This window comes from Anoplopoma fimbria, chromosome 11 (assembly GCF_027596085.1).
Source record: "Anoplopoma fimbria isolate UVic2021 breed Golden Eagle Sablefish chromosome 11, Afim_UVic_2022, whole genome shotgun sequence".
NCBI classification, from domain to species: Eukaryota; Metazoa; Chordata; class Actinopteri; order Perciformes; family Anoplopomatidae; genus Anoplopoma; species Anoplopoma fimbria.
The window spans coordinates 22,744,499-22,762,142 of NC_072459.1; the positions used below are offsets into that span (position 1 = coordinate 22,744,499).

General features: G+C 43.8%; 1 protein-coding gene across 2 annotated transcripts in view; it reads left to right on the forward strand.

Annotated features, from left to right (window-relative positions):
* LOC129098207 (E3 ubiquitin-protein ligase SMURF2) overlaps positions 1-17,644 on the forward strand; it is a 46,860-nt gene that overhangs the window by 18,984 nt on the left and 10,232 nt on the right. Inside the window, exons 2-11 of one of the 2 annotated variants that reach the window (XM_054607193.1) lie at positions 481-519; positions 2,460-2,568; positions 7,274-7,413; positions 10,508-10,573; positions 11,197-11,281; positions 11,486-11,569; positions 12,502-12,716; positions 14,116-14,200; positions 15,323-15,481; positions 15,617-15,676. In XM_054607193.1, coding sequence (XP_054463168.1) covers positions 481-519; positions 2,460-2,568; positions 7,274-7,413; positions 10,508-10,573; positions 11,197-11,281; positions 11,486-11,569; positions 12,502-12,716; positions 14,116-14,200; positions 15,323-15,481; positions 15,617-15,676 — 1,042 coding nt within the window. The remainder of the gene's footprint in view (positions 1-480; positions 520-2,459; positions 2,569-7,273; positions 7,414-10,507; positions 10,574-11,196; positions 11,282-11,485; positions 11,570-12,501; positions 12,717-14,115; positions 14,201-15,322; positions 15,482-15,616; positions 15,677-17,644) is intronic. The other variant, XM_054607194.1, reaches the window with a different exon arrangement.

Genomic DNA, 17,644 nt, shown 5'->3' on the forward strand with positions numbered 1-17,644 from the left:
CACACACACACAGGAGGAGGGTGTAAGTGGCTCTGACTCATCACCTCGGCAACCGCCTCCAAGGCTCTCAGAGTAGATCAACAGGGTCAACCTCAGGCTGCTTTGGGAAGCAGAAAGCTCAAAAGCTCAAAAGCTGAATTTTGAAATGAAGTGGTTTTATTCTTATGATACTACAAGTGTTAATTGCTGCAAACCTATAGCCAAGGGGTTGCTTCCTATGCTTTTGCTGATGGTGTCTCATTGTGGCTAAGAGATGGTATGCTTAATCTGCGCCAAAGCTGGCTGCAGTGCAGTTGTTTTCCTACTTGAATCCTGAACTACACAAATAATGTCCTGCTGCCTACCCATGCAACTTCCCGCCACTTTTCTAACATATGCAGCTTCTCAGGAAAAAACACAAAAAAATACATCGCCTGACATAGGGCTTTTGATTTAAATATTAGATCAACTCTCAACTCATCCTTTCTTTCTCTCTTTCAGTCCTCTGCGCCAAAAACCTGGTGAAGAAGGACTTCTTCCGTAAGTATCTGCAAATCACAGCTGTTTATGATGAACCTGTATGTGCTTGTGGGTATATGATGAATGCACTGTAAAGACCTCTTGAAATTGAGAAACGTGGGTCACTTTGAGCTGATAAAGTTTGGATGATGCCTTATTCCAACAACACTCTAGGATCTACTTGTTTAGCCTTTTCAACAGAGATGGATAGTTTACTACATGTGTCCCTGGAAGTCCCAGGAGTGTTTTCTACACTGTGCCAAACTACTTTGAATCCAAACACCCAGATCAAGACTAAAGTTTATATCCTGACAAACTGTATCTATAATAAAGCTTTGCAAAATGTCACTTGATGCAGTGAATATATTTCCATTTTGGGCAACCCCTCTGCAGCCACTTTGCATTAAAACACCCTGTTAATTTACTCCACTTAAGACTTTCTAACTCACTTGTGTTGGTGTCTTAATTGTTGTGAGTGTTTGGGTGTGTTTGGGTCAGGCTGTCATGGTGAGTGAGCATGTAAAGGTCTTCTGCTCGATCAGGTGGTTTCTGTGGTGCCCATTCCTGCCATTCCAGCACTCAGGAGCTGAGCAAACATTCAGTGAGGGAGTTGGTGGAGAGCACCACTGAAACTATAGATAGTGTGTGTGTGTGTGTGTGTCAGTGTGTGTGTTTGTCCTTATTTGTGAATGTGCTTGTCGGTTTTTCTCAATATGTAGACACGTTTGTTTTAGTGTTTCTGTTTTTAATAATGTGAAACAGTTAAAAGCAAACCTCTTACCACAATACTGCAGGCCAACTCGTACCGTATGTTACAAACATTTGGTGTTTTTCCTGATAACTTAAGTAATCATTCACCATAATTAGAACTAATTGTCTTTTCTGTAACTGATCAAGTAATCTGCCAGTATAACAAGATATATAATCATGTGGTGTATTTTCACACCAGACAAACTCATTGAGAGCAAAACAGGGCTCGACAAGAAGAGTTGCCAGGTTGTCATTGGTAACCATTCTGAGAAATTGGCCACAAATTCTGGGCTTTTTCTAAACATATCAAAAATTGGTACATACAGAAAAAAAAAATGATTTTAAATATTTGTTGCATTAGTGATATTTAAATATTGCCATTACAGTCAGAACCTTGCGTGCGCACATGCATCTCTTTTAGAGACAATGTTGAAGCAAACTAATTTGTTTGACTGTGTGTTGAAAAGTTCTACTAACCAGTGTACATCATTAGCAAATGTGCAATTAACTCAACTGACAAAGAACCAGATGAACCTGAATGAAAAACAAAAAGGGACATTTTTGAAGCCTTTAGAGAAGTATTCCGCCGTCTTTGAGTTGGAGGGAAAATTATAATGAAAGCTGATACAACATATAACTTAATAAGTCAGAAATCAAGTACGCTAGCTTAATGTAGCTCATCCCACAGAACCACGGGGCCAAACGAGCCCTGGAGCTGAAAGCAACAAGAGGAGGCAGATCAAATACATAATGAGGTGGAGGCTGCAAGAGATGGCACACCCATTGACGGGCTAACGAACAGGATTTTCATTATAGAGCTGACATAGTCATCTTATATTTGAGTAATTAAAATACTAAGAATGGCATCCATCATTTTTGGCAACAACATCTGATGTCCTATTAAAAGTTAGTGTTAAGCCCTGCAACAGATTCAACACGGCGATTATTTATTTTAGATATAATCTGATTTATGGAATCAAAATTTAAGAAAGAAAGTATGAAAGTAAAAAATGACTGGTCCCATAGGAGAACAACAGTGTTCAAGACACCACAGCATCTGTTTCGGTTGTATTCCTCCCCATCTGCCATGTAACAAGCCCACACCGCTGTGTTGTGTTGTCATATGTGTCTTGTTAAATTGATCTTATCTGTTATTTATTCTTGCCGAATGTGGCTGAGTGTGGTCATTGTGTGTTCCTCTCTCCCCGCAGGCCTCCCCGATCCCTTTGCCAAGGTCGTTGTGGATGGTTCAGGCCAATGCCACTCGACAGACACTGTGAGGAACACACTCGACCCAAAGTGGAATCAACACTATGACCTGTGAGTCCCAGACACCTAAACACAGGCATTTCTCACATCTGTTCTCAAAGACAAAAAAAATCAGATTCCTTCTTGGTTTATTTGAATACCTCCCGCCTTCCTAAAGACTTGATCTGATTAAAAACAGCAGTTTGAGGCCCACCGCTCGGGGCCATTGTAATGCCTCACAATTTTTACGTCTTTCTTTATTTAACCTCAATAAGTGAGCACACTGAGAAGCGGCAGGCTGTGTCATTAACAAGACCTAAACAGTAACAGATAAAGGAATATAATAATAATAAAGATGCAAACAGCTCTTGCATCTGGCCTCTCACTTATTTAGATATTATGTAATGACATAACCCTTCAACACCAGCAAAGAGTCTAAAAACGTCCCTCCGCGCGGCGTTTACAGAGACCGAAAAAGGAGTGCGTCTCCAATAGTATTTTCTTCCATTGACTGAAACACGTGCATGTCTTGTTGTACTCTGATTGCCTTTTCCCAAAGATGGTTTGTCCCCTGAAGGCAACCTGGAAAAAAAAAAAGCAGAGCCGGGGCGCGTGAGTGAAAATGTGAGAGTGAAAGTTTCCAGTATTCGCCCCGGTGTTTACCCAACCGTCGTGCATAGCCAACGAGCGAGAGGAAGCACATGTCTCCGTTTGTTTGGTTGCCGGGGCTACAGGACCCTCTCTCTACAAGGCTCTTGAATTAGCGGCTCATGTCCCATTTGACAAGAGGGGGGAAAAGTCGTGTGTGTGCGTGTGTGCGTGTGTGCGTGTGTGTCTTCAAAAAGATGGATCGATGGAGAGGAGAGCACAGAGCTTCTCTGCTTTAGTTTGTCCCAGGAGCACCACCAGACGTAGCTGACTGGAGTTTATGTGCAAATGACTGGTGTTTCTTTGCCAGTTTAACGTCAGTGTACCCCCTTTACTGTCTGTAGTGTTTATCGTCATGGCCCCGCACAAGGACTCTCAGGTGGTGTGTTTTAATTGAGCAGGCTAGAAAGCCGTCTGGCTAGCTCATGCTTATTAAAACGGGGCCTGCAACACCTGGTGTTCTGACAACGGCCTAGTGCATTAAAGCTGTTGGCAGTGACTCTATTTTTTTGTTTGTGTGTAATCATTTGAAAGTGTAGAAATAGTGTGCGTGTTTGTGTGTCCAGGGTTTCATTGGTCACAGCCAACAAACTAGCCTGTGAACTGTGACCCTTCAGCACTGTTGCAGGATGTGGCCGACATGCCAAGGACAGCAGGCGGTCTATCTGGCTGCCCCGTCTCAGACACTAAAACAGACTCTCTAACAACTACAGGATACGGTTGTAATTAATGAAACATAAACATAACAACCTCTGCTGTTGTCAGTTTGTAGAGGACAAGGACACAGCGATTATTAGTAATGTAATGATGTTTTTGGAGGACCTTTATCTTCATAGTGTCATGAAGTGTTTTTCAAGCATTTTTTGTAGTCTCCCTCCAGTGTGCACTCAATCAGTTTCAGTTAATTAGGAGTCCTTCAAATACGGCATTATTAAATTATAAATCTGCAATGTTAAGTACATAGTCTAGACCGAAATTATTTACGCCCACACATGCATCCATTTTCCTCCCACAAGCCAAGCTGAATATCTATGTAAGCACCCATTTAAACAGCATTGCCATTAATGGTTTTACTAGATACTTGGTGTTACTAGAATAAAGAAAAGCGTAAGATGTCTGTCAATCATACATCAGAAGGTTCCAGTCCCGTCTGGTGAATGTTAGGGTCGGGCCTTCCCTCTTGTGCTGTTTGTATTGTGACTCTAGTTTTGCTGAAATGAAATGTTTTTCTTTCACTTTGACCATATGTTCTTGGCAGTAACGTGCAGGACAAAGCTAGTAAAAACTGTGCCAAAGATGCTTCTTGTATGAATGCAGTCTGCCATATAAAAGGATGTATTTAGAAAGCACATCTGACTCTTTAAATCTGCTGCTTTTTTCCTTTTATTGCAATTTTCCCATTTTATTGCAATTTTCCCATTGTGTGTGTGTGTGTGTGTGTGTGTGTGTGTGTGCGTGTGCGTGTGATTGCCTATGACTGGTATTAAAAATCTAAGCCAGACTAATGAATTTTATTACATGGAGGGTGATCCAGATGACTGGAGTTTGGTTATAATACTTCCCCTCCCGTCACGTCTGTCTGACATTGCAGCTCTCGCTCACATCGCACCCCAGACAGGCATTTGGCATCGACTCAAAATGTCCAGACGTCTTACTCACAGCCCCATTGTTTCACATCCCTTTCGGTAAGCAGCATGATAATTACAGTGGGATGCAGTTCTGCGAACCGTACGGGTGATTAGTTTTAAAATGGAGGGAGCCCACCCGAGCAGATGTGCCACAACAGGTTCACATGGTGAGATATTATCCCACCCTCAGCCTTGCCTGAAACACAAGGAGATGGAGAGAGGAGAGCAGGGGGGAGATATACACAGACAGTCAGAAAATGATCGGTCTGTTGTCTCTTCTCATTCCCTACACACCTTTGGCTGTCTGTATACAACACAGTTACCTGACCATGTTCTTTACTTTCACATCACTTGCTCCTTTAACGTTGTTGTCTTTAGCTACACAATCACTATGGTTCAAGGAATGGCAGTGTTGGTCAATCAGTCCGTTCACCACTTCGACACATCATGACAATTATTGGATGGATTGTCATTCAATCTTATATACACATTCATGGTTCCCAGAGGTTGAAGCCTACTGCCTCTAGTGATCCCTTGACTTTTCCTCTTGTGCAGCCATGACGTTGACACAAAGAAATAGAATAGGAGTAGGACAGGCATTTCCACTCAAATCAACATAGCACGATGGTCAAAGCGGCAGTCATTTTTATGTGTCTAAACTAAACTGACGAGAGCCAGAGTACATGAGTACAGTTAAACTACTGAATACGTCATCCACACACTCCTGTCACAGCGTAGGAAAGCACATGCCAGATAAGTGAGAACTTTTTTCAGCTCTGTAACCAGTGTAGCATTAAAGTATGGTGGAATTAGCAAGCTAGCTAGTTAGTTAGCTTGCTAACTCCGCCATGAGTTATTGCTACACAGGTTACAGAAAATGAGCCGAACAGTGGGCTGGTGGTCAAAGGCAGCACTGGTTCTAACGGCCCCTTCACCTACATAATCACCATAACACCTGACAACCTACAAATGTAATGCAAAAAATATCAAACTCAAGAAAAGCTAATATGAAAATGTAACATCTGAAACACTGAGGATTCTTCAAAATCTTTTTTGCTAGTTTATTTTACATCCTTCTCCAGAGCTGCATCTGCTTTTTTTTGCGTGTGCTACAATAACACTTTACGGACACATTAACGTATGTTGTCACCATAGCAACTGACAACAATCACCATTTTTTTAATGCCGCAGAAAACACTTCAATGCCCGTTCTACTCATCTGTTTCTATAACATTTCATTCTCACATTTATGTTCTCTTTTTTCATATAGAAATTTGACCTAATCATAATTAGGTCAAATTTCCATTGTTCTATACTTTGTTTTATGACCAAGTACCTGCAAAATTAATGACATTCCCATCAGCCTTAGCTGCACTTTGTGTTTAGCGCTAGTTGGTGAATGTTAGCACGCTAACATGCTAAACTAAGATTGTCATTATGGTCAACATTACACCTGCTTCACATCAGCTTGTTAGCACTGAGCATCTTAGCATGCTGACATTGGACTCAAAGCACCACTCTGCTAGAGTACAGCCTCACAGTGCAGCTAGCATTGCTGTAAACTTAATCTTGTTATCTTTTGTTCTGCAATTATTGATTGAGTGCTTCCTTTTACTATGTGATGCTTATCCACAACGTCCTCAGTTAAGAACGTAGAATCATGTAGGAAATACCGTGATTTTCCAGCAGATGTGAATGCAGTATTATTTACAGTATAGTCAACAAACTTTTCCCTGAACTGCTTTAAAATTGTTTACTCAGAGGCAAACAACCCCTCCATGTTTTACAGCATGATTGATGACTGTTTATAACCATTACATTTTCAATTAAGCTGGTATAATCAAGCTGGTCATTTGTGATTTTCATAAGTTAGGGAGAAGTAGTGGCCTTCATTTTTCATAAAGCGTCAGGTTTGCAAACACAAAAACCAAAAGGGGCTCTAGACCTGAACGCTTTATGTCTGCCTAATTTGAAATAGCCCTTTAGTAGAACGAACGTAGACATTTTTCCACCGTCTGACAGATTATTTAAAGTGTTTTTAAAAGTTGCACCATTAAAATTTCACGTCATCTCTCAGTACTGTATGTCTCCTCTCTCACTCCTCCTGATATGTGTGGAGGGGCTGCTGTGAATAAATGATTCACAGGATCACAGTCTGCACATGGTGCTCCGTCTCATACGCAGACGCTCCGGGTCAGATTCACACGTTCACATACGCCGGCTGGAAAATCCCTCTCGGCCACCCCGCCTTCCTGTTCCGTTCCACTCTCCATGTCCCTACTGTGACTTGTTATGTGTCATGTGCTAGCCTCTGTAGCGGATGTGTCTCTGCTGAGGACATCCTGAGCATGACTCTTGTCAACACGTTAGCTGTTACATCTTTAAACAGCTTTAATTAGATGAGCAATTATGTTTCACCTAGTCACACAGTGATTCTCATGGCGTCTATGAGAGAGCCGTTATTGAATCTTAATTATGTTTCCTTTCCTCTTTCCCCTCAGATACATCGGAAAATCAGACTCCATCACCATCAGTGTGTGGAATCACAAGAAGATTCACAAGAAGCAAGGGGCTGGGTTCCTGGGCTGTGTCCGCCTTCTGTCCAACGCAATCAACCGCCTTAAAGACACAGGCTGTAAGTGTCAGTATTACTCCAATTCTTACTACGTTTCAAATGTTTAAGCTGAATGGGACTCTGGCATGTGGAAAGGAGCCATGTGTTGTATATTAAAGGTACCCTGTGGAGTTTTTGACCACTAGTAGCACTAAATAAAATGCATTTACAAGTGGGTCCATATTTGGTTTGCAGGGTGCACAAAGACAGACATGCACCTGCAACACAGACCTGCTTCCAGTTTTACACTATTCCACGGTAACATGCAAAGAAAGACAGCAATGCGCCAAAAAGGACAGTCCAACATGTAAATATGCACGTTTCAAAAATATAAAAAAATCACACGTTTGTCAAGCCTTAAGGATGCAAACAATGTGTTTTAGTGATTAAACCTAAATTTACATAACTTTTGTCTGGAGGGGTGTAACTGTTAACAAATGTCACTTTTTAACCTTTTGTAAATAAACCACTCCTGAGCAACATTAATAAGTTTAATAAGTTCTACCGTGGCTGTATTTTACCATTAAAAGCACCTAAACAGTTATCATACAGGTGATTGGCACATCTCTGTGATGCAGTTGAATGTGCGTTAGCATTTTGGGTGCGTTTCCATTCACATCCCCTACAACAGTGCAGCAACCGACTCACCAATCTCGTCTAATACCCAACTCTCTCCGTTGCTGTCCGGAAGCTCTGGCGTTTCAATTGCGCTCGCCAAAGTGTGACTGACTTGTAGGGCAATCAGTGTGTAGTACTGTCTTCAGCACCTATTCTAACGGCGTAGAGCTAAAAGTTTCCTGGCAGAACTCGTGCTTTGGAACTTTGGTCTTAGTGCACCAATTAACATACAGAGTATTGTGCATGCAGCTGTGTGCACTTGACTTTACCCCCGTACTGCGACAGTTCAGCCAAAACATAGGAACCATTACAGATCTATTTGTTTATATACGAGAAAACTCCATGGGGCACCTTTTAACTCTTGAATAGAGTAAATCGGTCAAAGTTTGTGTCATACAATATTGCCCACCTTTTGGATTCTTAAAAAGCCTTAATATCTGTGCATGGAAAAGTCTGATAGGATAAAATGCTGTAATTGTGTTTTTTTCGACAACAGACTGATATTTGTTTGTACTGTTTTACTCCAAAGATGTTGTTTTACAGCATTGAGTGTTATTCTGCTGATGATTAAATCACTGTATATGCAGTCAGCTGTATTGAAGTGCTGAGACCAAACACTTTTTTCCCATATTCTCTTTTGTCTTGTTCTGAAAATGAAATAATTGTAGTACAGCAACTTCACACAACTTGTTTGTTCTACTTAAGTGAGCTATTTATTCGTTGGTTAGTCATCTTTGTTCATTATTCTCTCTACTGGGTTGGAGAGTTACTCCTAAATTATTAAATGCAGTATTCATGCCCTAATGGGAAAATGATTCACTAATCCATCAGGCCACACATGTACCTGTGGTGTGATGAGAACCAGAAGTTATTAATACCACGGTGCTGTTGTCAGGCCTAAGTGACAGAACATAGAGTAGCTCCTTTTTAGTGTCCTTTCCCCCCTCACTGCATCTGACAGAGGCCAGACCTGTGTGTGAGAGGGGTCAACACTCTGCCCCCTGCCAGAACAGGAAGAGCCAATCAACATCGCCCTTACAATTACAGTAAAAATGTCTCATGTCAGGAGCTAAATAGATAAATGAGATGGGGGCTTTTGTAAATGGCTCCCGGTAAAAGCAGTGCCAGACGGTTGTAGCTTCAACAAAGCGGTCTACGAGCGATTTTTCCTGCGTGGCGCGCTGGTACCTGCTCGCCGGGCCCAGCAGCCTTCTGGGAAAGAAATGGGAAAGAATCCCACCGCGTTTCCTAGAAGCCCCCAACACTGTTTCTTTCCTGGAGCGACTCAGGAAACCTGAACCTTGTGCCACAGCTGTGAGTGCTTTGCCTCTGCATTTCCGTTCTCTCCTGGCCTCCTCCTCACCCCTTAGTCTCCCTTTCAGTCTCCTCCATAGACACACACACACACAAACACAAAATGCCATTGTGATAAACCTCCCTCTATCTCCGTCTGCTGATCTAGACAGCCGGTCATTTCAAGCAGACATGCATAATTGTAGAGCTATTAAAGTGTAAGCGTAGATTTGTTGTGTTCGCTCTGTTGTGGTCGCTCTCTCTCCCCGTGAGTATTTGTCATTCTTTTGTTTTTCCTGCGCATAGTTTTGTCCCCTCAACGGGCCGTAGAGAGGGCATTGGGTTGACCAAAACATTTGTGTATAATTGTAGAGTGTCTTGGGTTTACTGTAACATTTATGCATAATTGCAGTGTGCCTGCATCTCTGTAAGTCTGCATTGGCATTGACTTAAATGCATCTCAAAGAGAGTGCACTTCTGCATACATTCTGTGTGTGTTTTCTGTTTTTCTCTGAGGCTGCTGACCTCCGGCCAGCCTTGTTACGGTTTGGCCATCCCCTGTTTTGGTCCCTGTTTAGTCTAGACAGACATCCTGAGCTGATCTGCATGACACCCAGACAACAGAGAGCAGATAGTGGCATTTCTCATGTCTGCAGGCAACTTGGACATTTTTTTCCCCTTTCCGCCCCATCTCTCTCTCTCTTTCTCCCTCACTCTTAAATTCCGTAGACTTTTAAGAAGTTCAGACAAAGAGTTTCCAGACTTTGGCAGAAGTTCATGTCCATGCTAAGACCGAGCAGAATAGTGCAGGCTTTGTGCTGAAATTTGTCAAATGTTTGACCTCTGTATTTGAACTGAAGCCCGCTGTGTAGCGGTGCTCAGTGAGATTTTTACAGCCCGTGGCTGTTCCACGGACCAGACCATCTGTTCCGGGGCAAAGCCAAGCTGTGGTCTGCAGACAGAAGAATGAGGGACGGATAATGAGCAGGAGAGGAATTGACTCTGAGTGATGTAAATGATACAGGGCAGGAAAAAAATGCCTCCCAACACATGCTAGTTTGCATGTAAATCCCTGACACTGATGAATATTCTCTTTTCTGCTTCTTCTTTCATCTTTATTCTAATTTCCTCTGTGTCCTGTGGTGTTGTCTCTCTGTCTCTTTAACTGCTGTGCTCCACTTCCTCTTTTTTCTGTGCTCTCACTCCACAGACCAGAGACTAGACTTGAACAAGCTGAGTCCCAATGACAGTGACACAGTCAGAGGCCAGATAGTGGGTGAGTACCGATGGACACGCAAAAACAACAATGCATTTGGACGCACAAAAAGTTTTGGCAAAACCATCATTTTAATTAAGAAGTAAATGGAAGCTACACAAAAACCTAAAACAGTCTTCACACTGACGGTTTTATTCAACATGAGGTCAGATGTACAGCATGTTGTATTACATTTTCAAGAAGGGTGATATATAGTAACCACTAATGGGCAGCATTTAAGAGGAAACGATGATAAAGCCAAGGCCAACTATTTAAGTTGAAAGTCATTTCAGTATTTTCCTTAAAAGTATCGTCATCTTTTATGCTTTGACAGTTTGTATTAATCATGTTCTGTTTTGTTGCTTGCATGCTGATTCAAACCATAAACAGCATATAAACTCTATACTATCACAGTCCTCGTATAAAATTTGGGTTAGATTTCATAACACCAGACCCTCCCTGCAGATGGAAAAGATGAAAATGCATCTTCCCTTTTCACCAGACCCTCCTGGATACCACTGAACCCCATTCCTGTTCCTCATAAAGATATATAGCTCCATTTTGTGCTCTGATAAAATATCTGCGACTGTGATCTGCTGTCTAGTAATGGCGTGTGTGCATCTGTCTGCCATGTGTTGCTGCAGTGAGCCTGCAGTCTAGGGACCGGATAGGCAGCGGAGGCCCTGTGGTGGACTGCAGTCGGCTGTTTGACAATGATCTCCCCGATGGGTGAGCAAGACTGGGGGAAATCTCTTTATCATCTCGGGGGGGGGATATTTGAGAGTGAGTTGCAATTTCTATAATAAATAAATAAATGCTGGTATATACGTAATATGATATTAGCATGTGGTGAGACAGAGCGCTGCTAGATGGTTCTGTGTCTGGTTAACCGTGTCCGCTCACCGCTGCGTCTGTGTGTGTTTCCTCCACCAGCTGGGAGGAAAGGAGGACCGCGTCTGGACGAATCCAGTACTTGAACCACATCACACGCACCACACAGTGGGAGAGGCCTACCAGGTGAGTACACTGTGCAGCCCGCAGAAACTCAAACCCAGACCTCTCAAACCAAACGCCAGCAGGCCGACGGAAGACATCTCTGACCCCAGTGCTCCCAAATTGGGGTAGTCTGTCCAAAACTGGAGTTGGCTGCTCTAAAAAAAAAAGAAAAAAAAAAAGAAAGGGTGTCAGACAGACTGCTCCAGACAGTGGTGTTTAATGATGTGGTAGAGCCAGGGAAGTCACGGAGCTGACAAGAGCGGAAATAGAGGCATCTCTTCCCACCACTCTGTCTCTGTCTTTTGTATTGAGCTTCTTTTTATCAGCTCTTACCGAGCTTGACCTCAGGCACTCTCAGTTATTTTGTTTTTGATGGTCCGTTTGTGTGCTGCACTGTATGGATTTATCAGTAAGCACCTAAAGACTTCTTAAATGCTTCCTAATGATTTTCTGCTTTGTGTTAGTAAAGGTGACTTTCTCCTTTTCAATCCTATTATACCGTCTTATACAACCTTTTTCTTAAGGCCAGCACACAGCGAGCTGGTGACAAATAAACAACATGAAGATGTGGAATACTTGCATGCAGATATTTCACATCAAAACTTTTCATACCGACAGCAATACAAAATTTGCTACAGTTGCAGTACTTTCTAATAAAATGTTGGAATAGATTCAGTCAGCCAGATGACCGACCAGGATCCTAATGACCCAGAGCAGCATCTGGCAGTGTGTCTGAGGTCTACTGTTGTATAGCCTTAGCTACTGTAAGCTATTTTATTGAGTGTCCTTAAAGCAAAATGCTCTAAGAGAATTTTCCTCTTATAAACAGTTACGCAGTTTGCATGTCTACAGTTTTTATTTTGAAAGGTAAGAAGGAGTGGATCTGGTATGCGCTGCCTTCGTTCCACTACCTCACCTTCTTGGTCTTCTCCGTTCCCCCTTGCCCCTCTCAGGCCTGCGTCAGAGTACTCCAGCCCTGGCCGGCCTCTCAGCTGCATCGTGGACGAGAACACGCCCGTCACCACGAACGGGGCCACGCCCACCACAGTGCTGCCGCCCATCGACGGTGACCACCGGGCCCAGGAGAGACGGGTCCGCTCCCAGAGGCACCGCAACTACATGAGCAGAACTCACCTGCACACGCCCCCGGACCTCCCTGAGGGATATGGTTAGTGGGAAGCAAGCACATCTAGCTTTATTGCTCAGCCCTGTATGCTACTTTTAGTTATATTTTGTGTAGTGATGGTGATGTTGAAGGGGTTCTTGAGTTCATCTGACGGGGCATCTGACAAAACGTTTGGAAGGTGCAGCACTAAGCGATCAATACTGTACGGCCTTTCCTTTCCTTTCTTTAGAAAGATAAATAATTAATATTCTGACTGCACTAAAGTATGTTGGGGAGGGTTTTTATCCTCTATGAAAAGCCACCTCTACTTCTGCTATGAATCGTGTCATCGTTGTAATGTCGTCTTGTTAATTGCTTCTCCTCTGCCCTCCCTCCCTGCTCAACAGTGGGCTCAGTAAACCAGCTAATCTGTGTCCTCATTCAGTCCAGCGACCGCTCCGATGACGCTGCAGCTCCACAACAAGGAGTCTGAAATACTGGCTCCATTTTAGACAATCTAATTGAATTGATCTGGCTGTTAAAGGCTGGCGGCAGCCATTCTCCCCCCACCCCTAACCCCACCCCCTCTCTCTGTTCTCCTGTCTGCACACAGTCAAACAATCAGACGCATTCATGTAAAAGCAAACGCACATACACACGCACAAGCTGCGATCCCGCACACAGCCCGTGGGAGTTGTGTTTATCCTCGCCGTAAAATCTTCTGTAGGATTTTGAGCCGGAGCCAGGGAGGCATATCTTTGCTCTCAGTCCTTCAGATTAGGAGGCTCCTAGCAACTTGTCTCTCTCTCTACGCTGTCTCCGTCTCTGTCCTTGCTTTCTTAATTCTCAGGGCAGCTCCTGCAAAAGCCTGTCAGCGCCTCTGGTTCTCCTCATGTTAGCGAACACCGGCCAAGACATGTCGCCCCGTGTGTCGAACATATATCGTGCGCTCATCGGGGGTGGGCGTGGGCTTGGAGGGTTATGTGCACATGCATGTTAAAGCCGGGCGGTAGGTCCAAAGGGATGCCAGAAGAGCTCTCTGGCAGGCCGTCTCGTGGAAATATCTCTGTCAGGCGGTGATGAATGAGCTCACCAACTCGAAATTCAGACAACCCCATCTCTCCTCTCCTTTCCGCTCCAATGTTCTTCACCCTGTCTCTCACCTCCCCCCCTCCCCTCCTCCTCCTCCGCCTCCTCTCCTGGCTGCCTCTTGGGATCTCTACTCACTCAGACGGTCCTTTTATCTCCATCTGTGTGATCTCTCTTATAAACACAATCTGTCTGCATGTGGCACATGAATTAAACTCAATTTCGTTTTCCATTTATTTTAAACATTTGACCCGCCAAGGTTTAGGCAAAAATGTTGTAGTTCCTCCGTTTTATAATTGGATTCACATGATTGTATAACCATGGATGTCCAGATCTCGCATTTTGTTAATCCCATTTTTATGTCCTCCTACAGAGCAGAGGACCACGCAGCAAGGCCAAGTGTACTTTCTCCACACTCAGACGGGGGTCAGCACGTGGCATGACCCCAGAGTACCAAGGTAAGTCCACCACAGTATCTGTGGCTTCAGGGAGAAAAAGGTCTCTATTGCTACTTTGTGTAGTCCACCGTATAAACTGTAAAATATATAAAACAAGAATAATAAAATGCATACATGAGAAATTGGGCTTTCCACAGATGCTTAGATCCGTTATCATTCCTTACGGTCCTCCCGAATTTACCATCACGACTGACATTACACATAACTCGTGTCACGGTCTCTTAGTCCTGGTCCCCTTGTAGTTTTCCGTAAACCTGCAGCTGGTTACGGGCCTGACACGCTGTGAGGAGACCCGTGTCACGGGGCTCCGTACGATTCGCTCCTCTGGCACGAGCGCAGAAAGGCCCTCGCTTCTGGGACACATGGCCAACAGCACATGGGTCTCAATCAGCAATACCAGAGGCTCGAGGGCAATCTTCAGTCAGGCATGTGTGTCCTATTGATTACCATATTCCAAAAGAAACGCGCACACTCGTAGATCTACTTTTGCAAAGACAGGCTTTACTGCACCCCAGACGCTATCAATAAAACATGACTGATATTATAATACCTGGCCACTGCTCGCATTCTATCCGTATATGAGTGATAGATGATGTTTTTATAGCCCTTGATAGGAGGCTATTGGTCACGCCACACCTCACCGGGTGCTCCTCAGACAGCTCCAACATTAGCAGATGTCTTAGCTGCCAAGTTCTCATCGCTCGAGAGGCTTTGGTCCCTTTTGGCTCCAGCGCTGCGAAACAGAGCAGTCAGCGCCAGCATCGCGAGCCTGCTGTAATTTCTGAACCTTTTTTCGTCTCCATGGAGTCCAGCTGAGAGGGGTTGCAGGGCAGCAGTAAATAATTTAGATGGGAGGAAGAAGAAAAATAGAATAAAAGTGATTTCTCAGACATCTCGGAATCTTGCTGTCCGCCCGTGTCCAGTTAGTCAGTGCTTTGGTATGTTTTATACCTAGAATTTGGTGTGTGTGTGTGTGTGTGTGTGTGTGTGTGTGTGTGTGTGTGTGTGTGTGCGTGTGTGTGTTTTGTCTCTCTTGTCCCCAGTCCCACCCTACGCTGCCCCTATTTTTCTTGAATTCCTGCGTACTTATGCTTTAATGCGTGCTCTTCTGGTGCATTTCAGAGATCTGAGTAATGTGAACTGTGAGGAACTGGGTCCTCTACCTCCTGGATGGGAGATAAGGAACACCGCCACCGGGAGGGTTTACTTCGTCGACCACAACAACCGAACCACGCAGTTTACAGACCCACGCCTCTCCGCCAACCTGCATCTTGTCCTAAAGTGAGTACTACGGTGCCTTTGAGCAGGAAAGATACAACAGTGAAATAAATTAGACGGCACATAAAACATTCATTTTTTTAAAACTGTGCATAAAAGCAGAGAGATTTATTGTCCGTCTTTCTTCTGTGTCTGTAGTCCAAGTCCAAGCCCAAGCCCAAATGGTTCTCGAGGAGGCATCGAAAGTCAGAATGTCAGGTAAGGGTCTGGGCTTCATGCCAGCAAACTGGAACACACACAAGCACACAGCGGCTCAGACATTCACAGACGTACTCCCTTTGCCTCCCCCCCTCAGTCAATGTTTTACATCAGGATCCTGTGCCAAGGTGTGTTCACCACCTGTAGAGGTTCAGAGTGTCCCGTCTGCTGAGCCGACGTTTGTGAGCGCGCACACACATATACAGAAATATATCCCCCCACAGTCGTTCTTTCCACACAAAAATCCTAGTCCTCAGCCCCACAGAGGTTTTGATCATGAAGGCGTTTTAGCACACAATCCGTCACAAAGCTGGATTTGGCCAGACATCAGATAGCTGAGTGGAAACCAAGTCGGCTGTGGCTGTGGCTGAGGAACGTCTTACATCCAGGAAACAGTGCATAAATTTGATGCCCAAGTCAATGAAGTGTGTGTGTGTGTGTGTGTGTGTGTGTGTGTGTGTGTGTGTGTGTGTGTGTGTGTGTGTGTGTGTGTGTGTGTGTGTGTGTGTGTGTGTGTGTGTGTGTGTGTGTGTGTGTGTGTGTTGTGTGTGTGTGTGTGTGTTCGTGTGTTTGTGCTGTTTGTGTCATGCTTCTGTGCTTGGTACATGCCTGTGTTCATGGATGCACATGCTCAGGGTTTCTTCCGCTGTGCAGCTGTTCAAACACATACTGTGCGGCGATAGCCATAGAATTACCCATAGGTCTTTGTGGAGCAGTGTACTGGTGCCTCGGTGGGCCTCCTCCGCCTGACCTCATTCCTCCTCCGTGCAGAGACGGACGGAATGCATCGACGCGGAGATCATGTTTCTTTTCTTTTTTTTTTTCCTGTTCAGATGGATCAAAGAACGTGTTTTGGATCGTTACATTCATCTACGGCCCTCTGAAGAGTCTTATAAAAATGTAGCCTGGCACGCCACATTTGCTTTTAATGAAGCAATTTTGTCCATGAGCATGACTATGCCCAGATGTGTGAAAATCTCATGCATAGAATTTCTATTGTATATGTATTCTGGTTGGATAATTAGTTCACATCAAAGCCAGGAAATGGGAATGTTTTTTCAATGTAATATCAGAGGTGATTGATTTTAAACACAGACAAATAAATTAGTGTCTCAATAGCTATTTGTGTTATTAATGTCGTTCAGTTGTCCATAAGTACATTTTTGTGATGTGCTTTTGTTTATATAAAAGTTAACTGATATGAGTGCCGTACATCTCGTGGTTATTTAAGGACACGTGGACCTTGGCCTGAGATTTTTAGATGAGTAAGGTTTATCCTTACCCTTCCTCAATCCATTCTCATTACATTAACCCTGTAATAAATTATTTATTTGGTACAGTTTCTGTCCTCACCAAATCTGCTCTGTTACCGCTAATGGGATAGATTTTGGAGTGACTTTCGCTCTCGTGACAAAACTCTGGAAAAGATATCAGTCGTCATGAATTTCCATCAAGACATCTGCCTTTTATCAAGTCAGGGATTTTAGAAATATCTTCACCACTTGTGTGCCGTCATCCCGCAAAAATGTTCGATATATATATGTCCGTCAAAGTTATAGTTTATTGCATTTCTTTTTTATTTGCTGAAGACACCGCCTGAGCATCCAGACCAGGTTTTTTGATTATATTTCCCCTGTGATGTTGCAATATTCTCCCGTAGTTAAGCGCCCTGACTGGTCAAGGTCACTGTTCAATACGTAACTAAAGCCTTGTCTGGTTTTAATACCTGGCTGCAGCACTGCCCTCTGTACAGTTGCATGAGAATATAGCGAATACCAGACTTTGTGATTTTCTTGCGCAACAAACACATTGCTTTTGTAATGGCGACATGTCCCTGCGGTGAACATCTTCAGGTAACATGCGCCAGAGTCGTGCTCATCAGTAACGAGTTGGAAAGAGAAGAGAGGACTCCGACCCCCGAAACCACAAGAGAAAGAGAAACTGAGACGGAGCAGGAATGTTTGATTT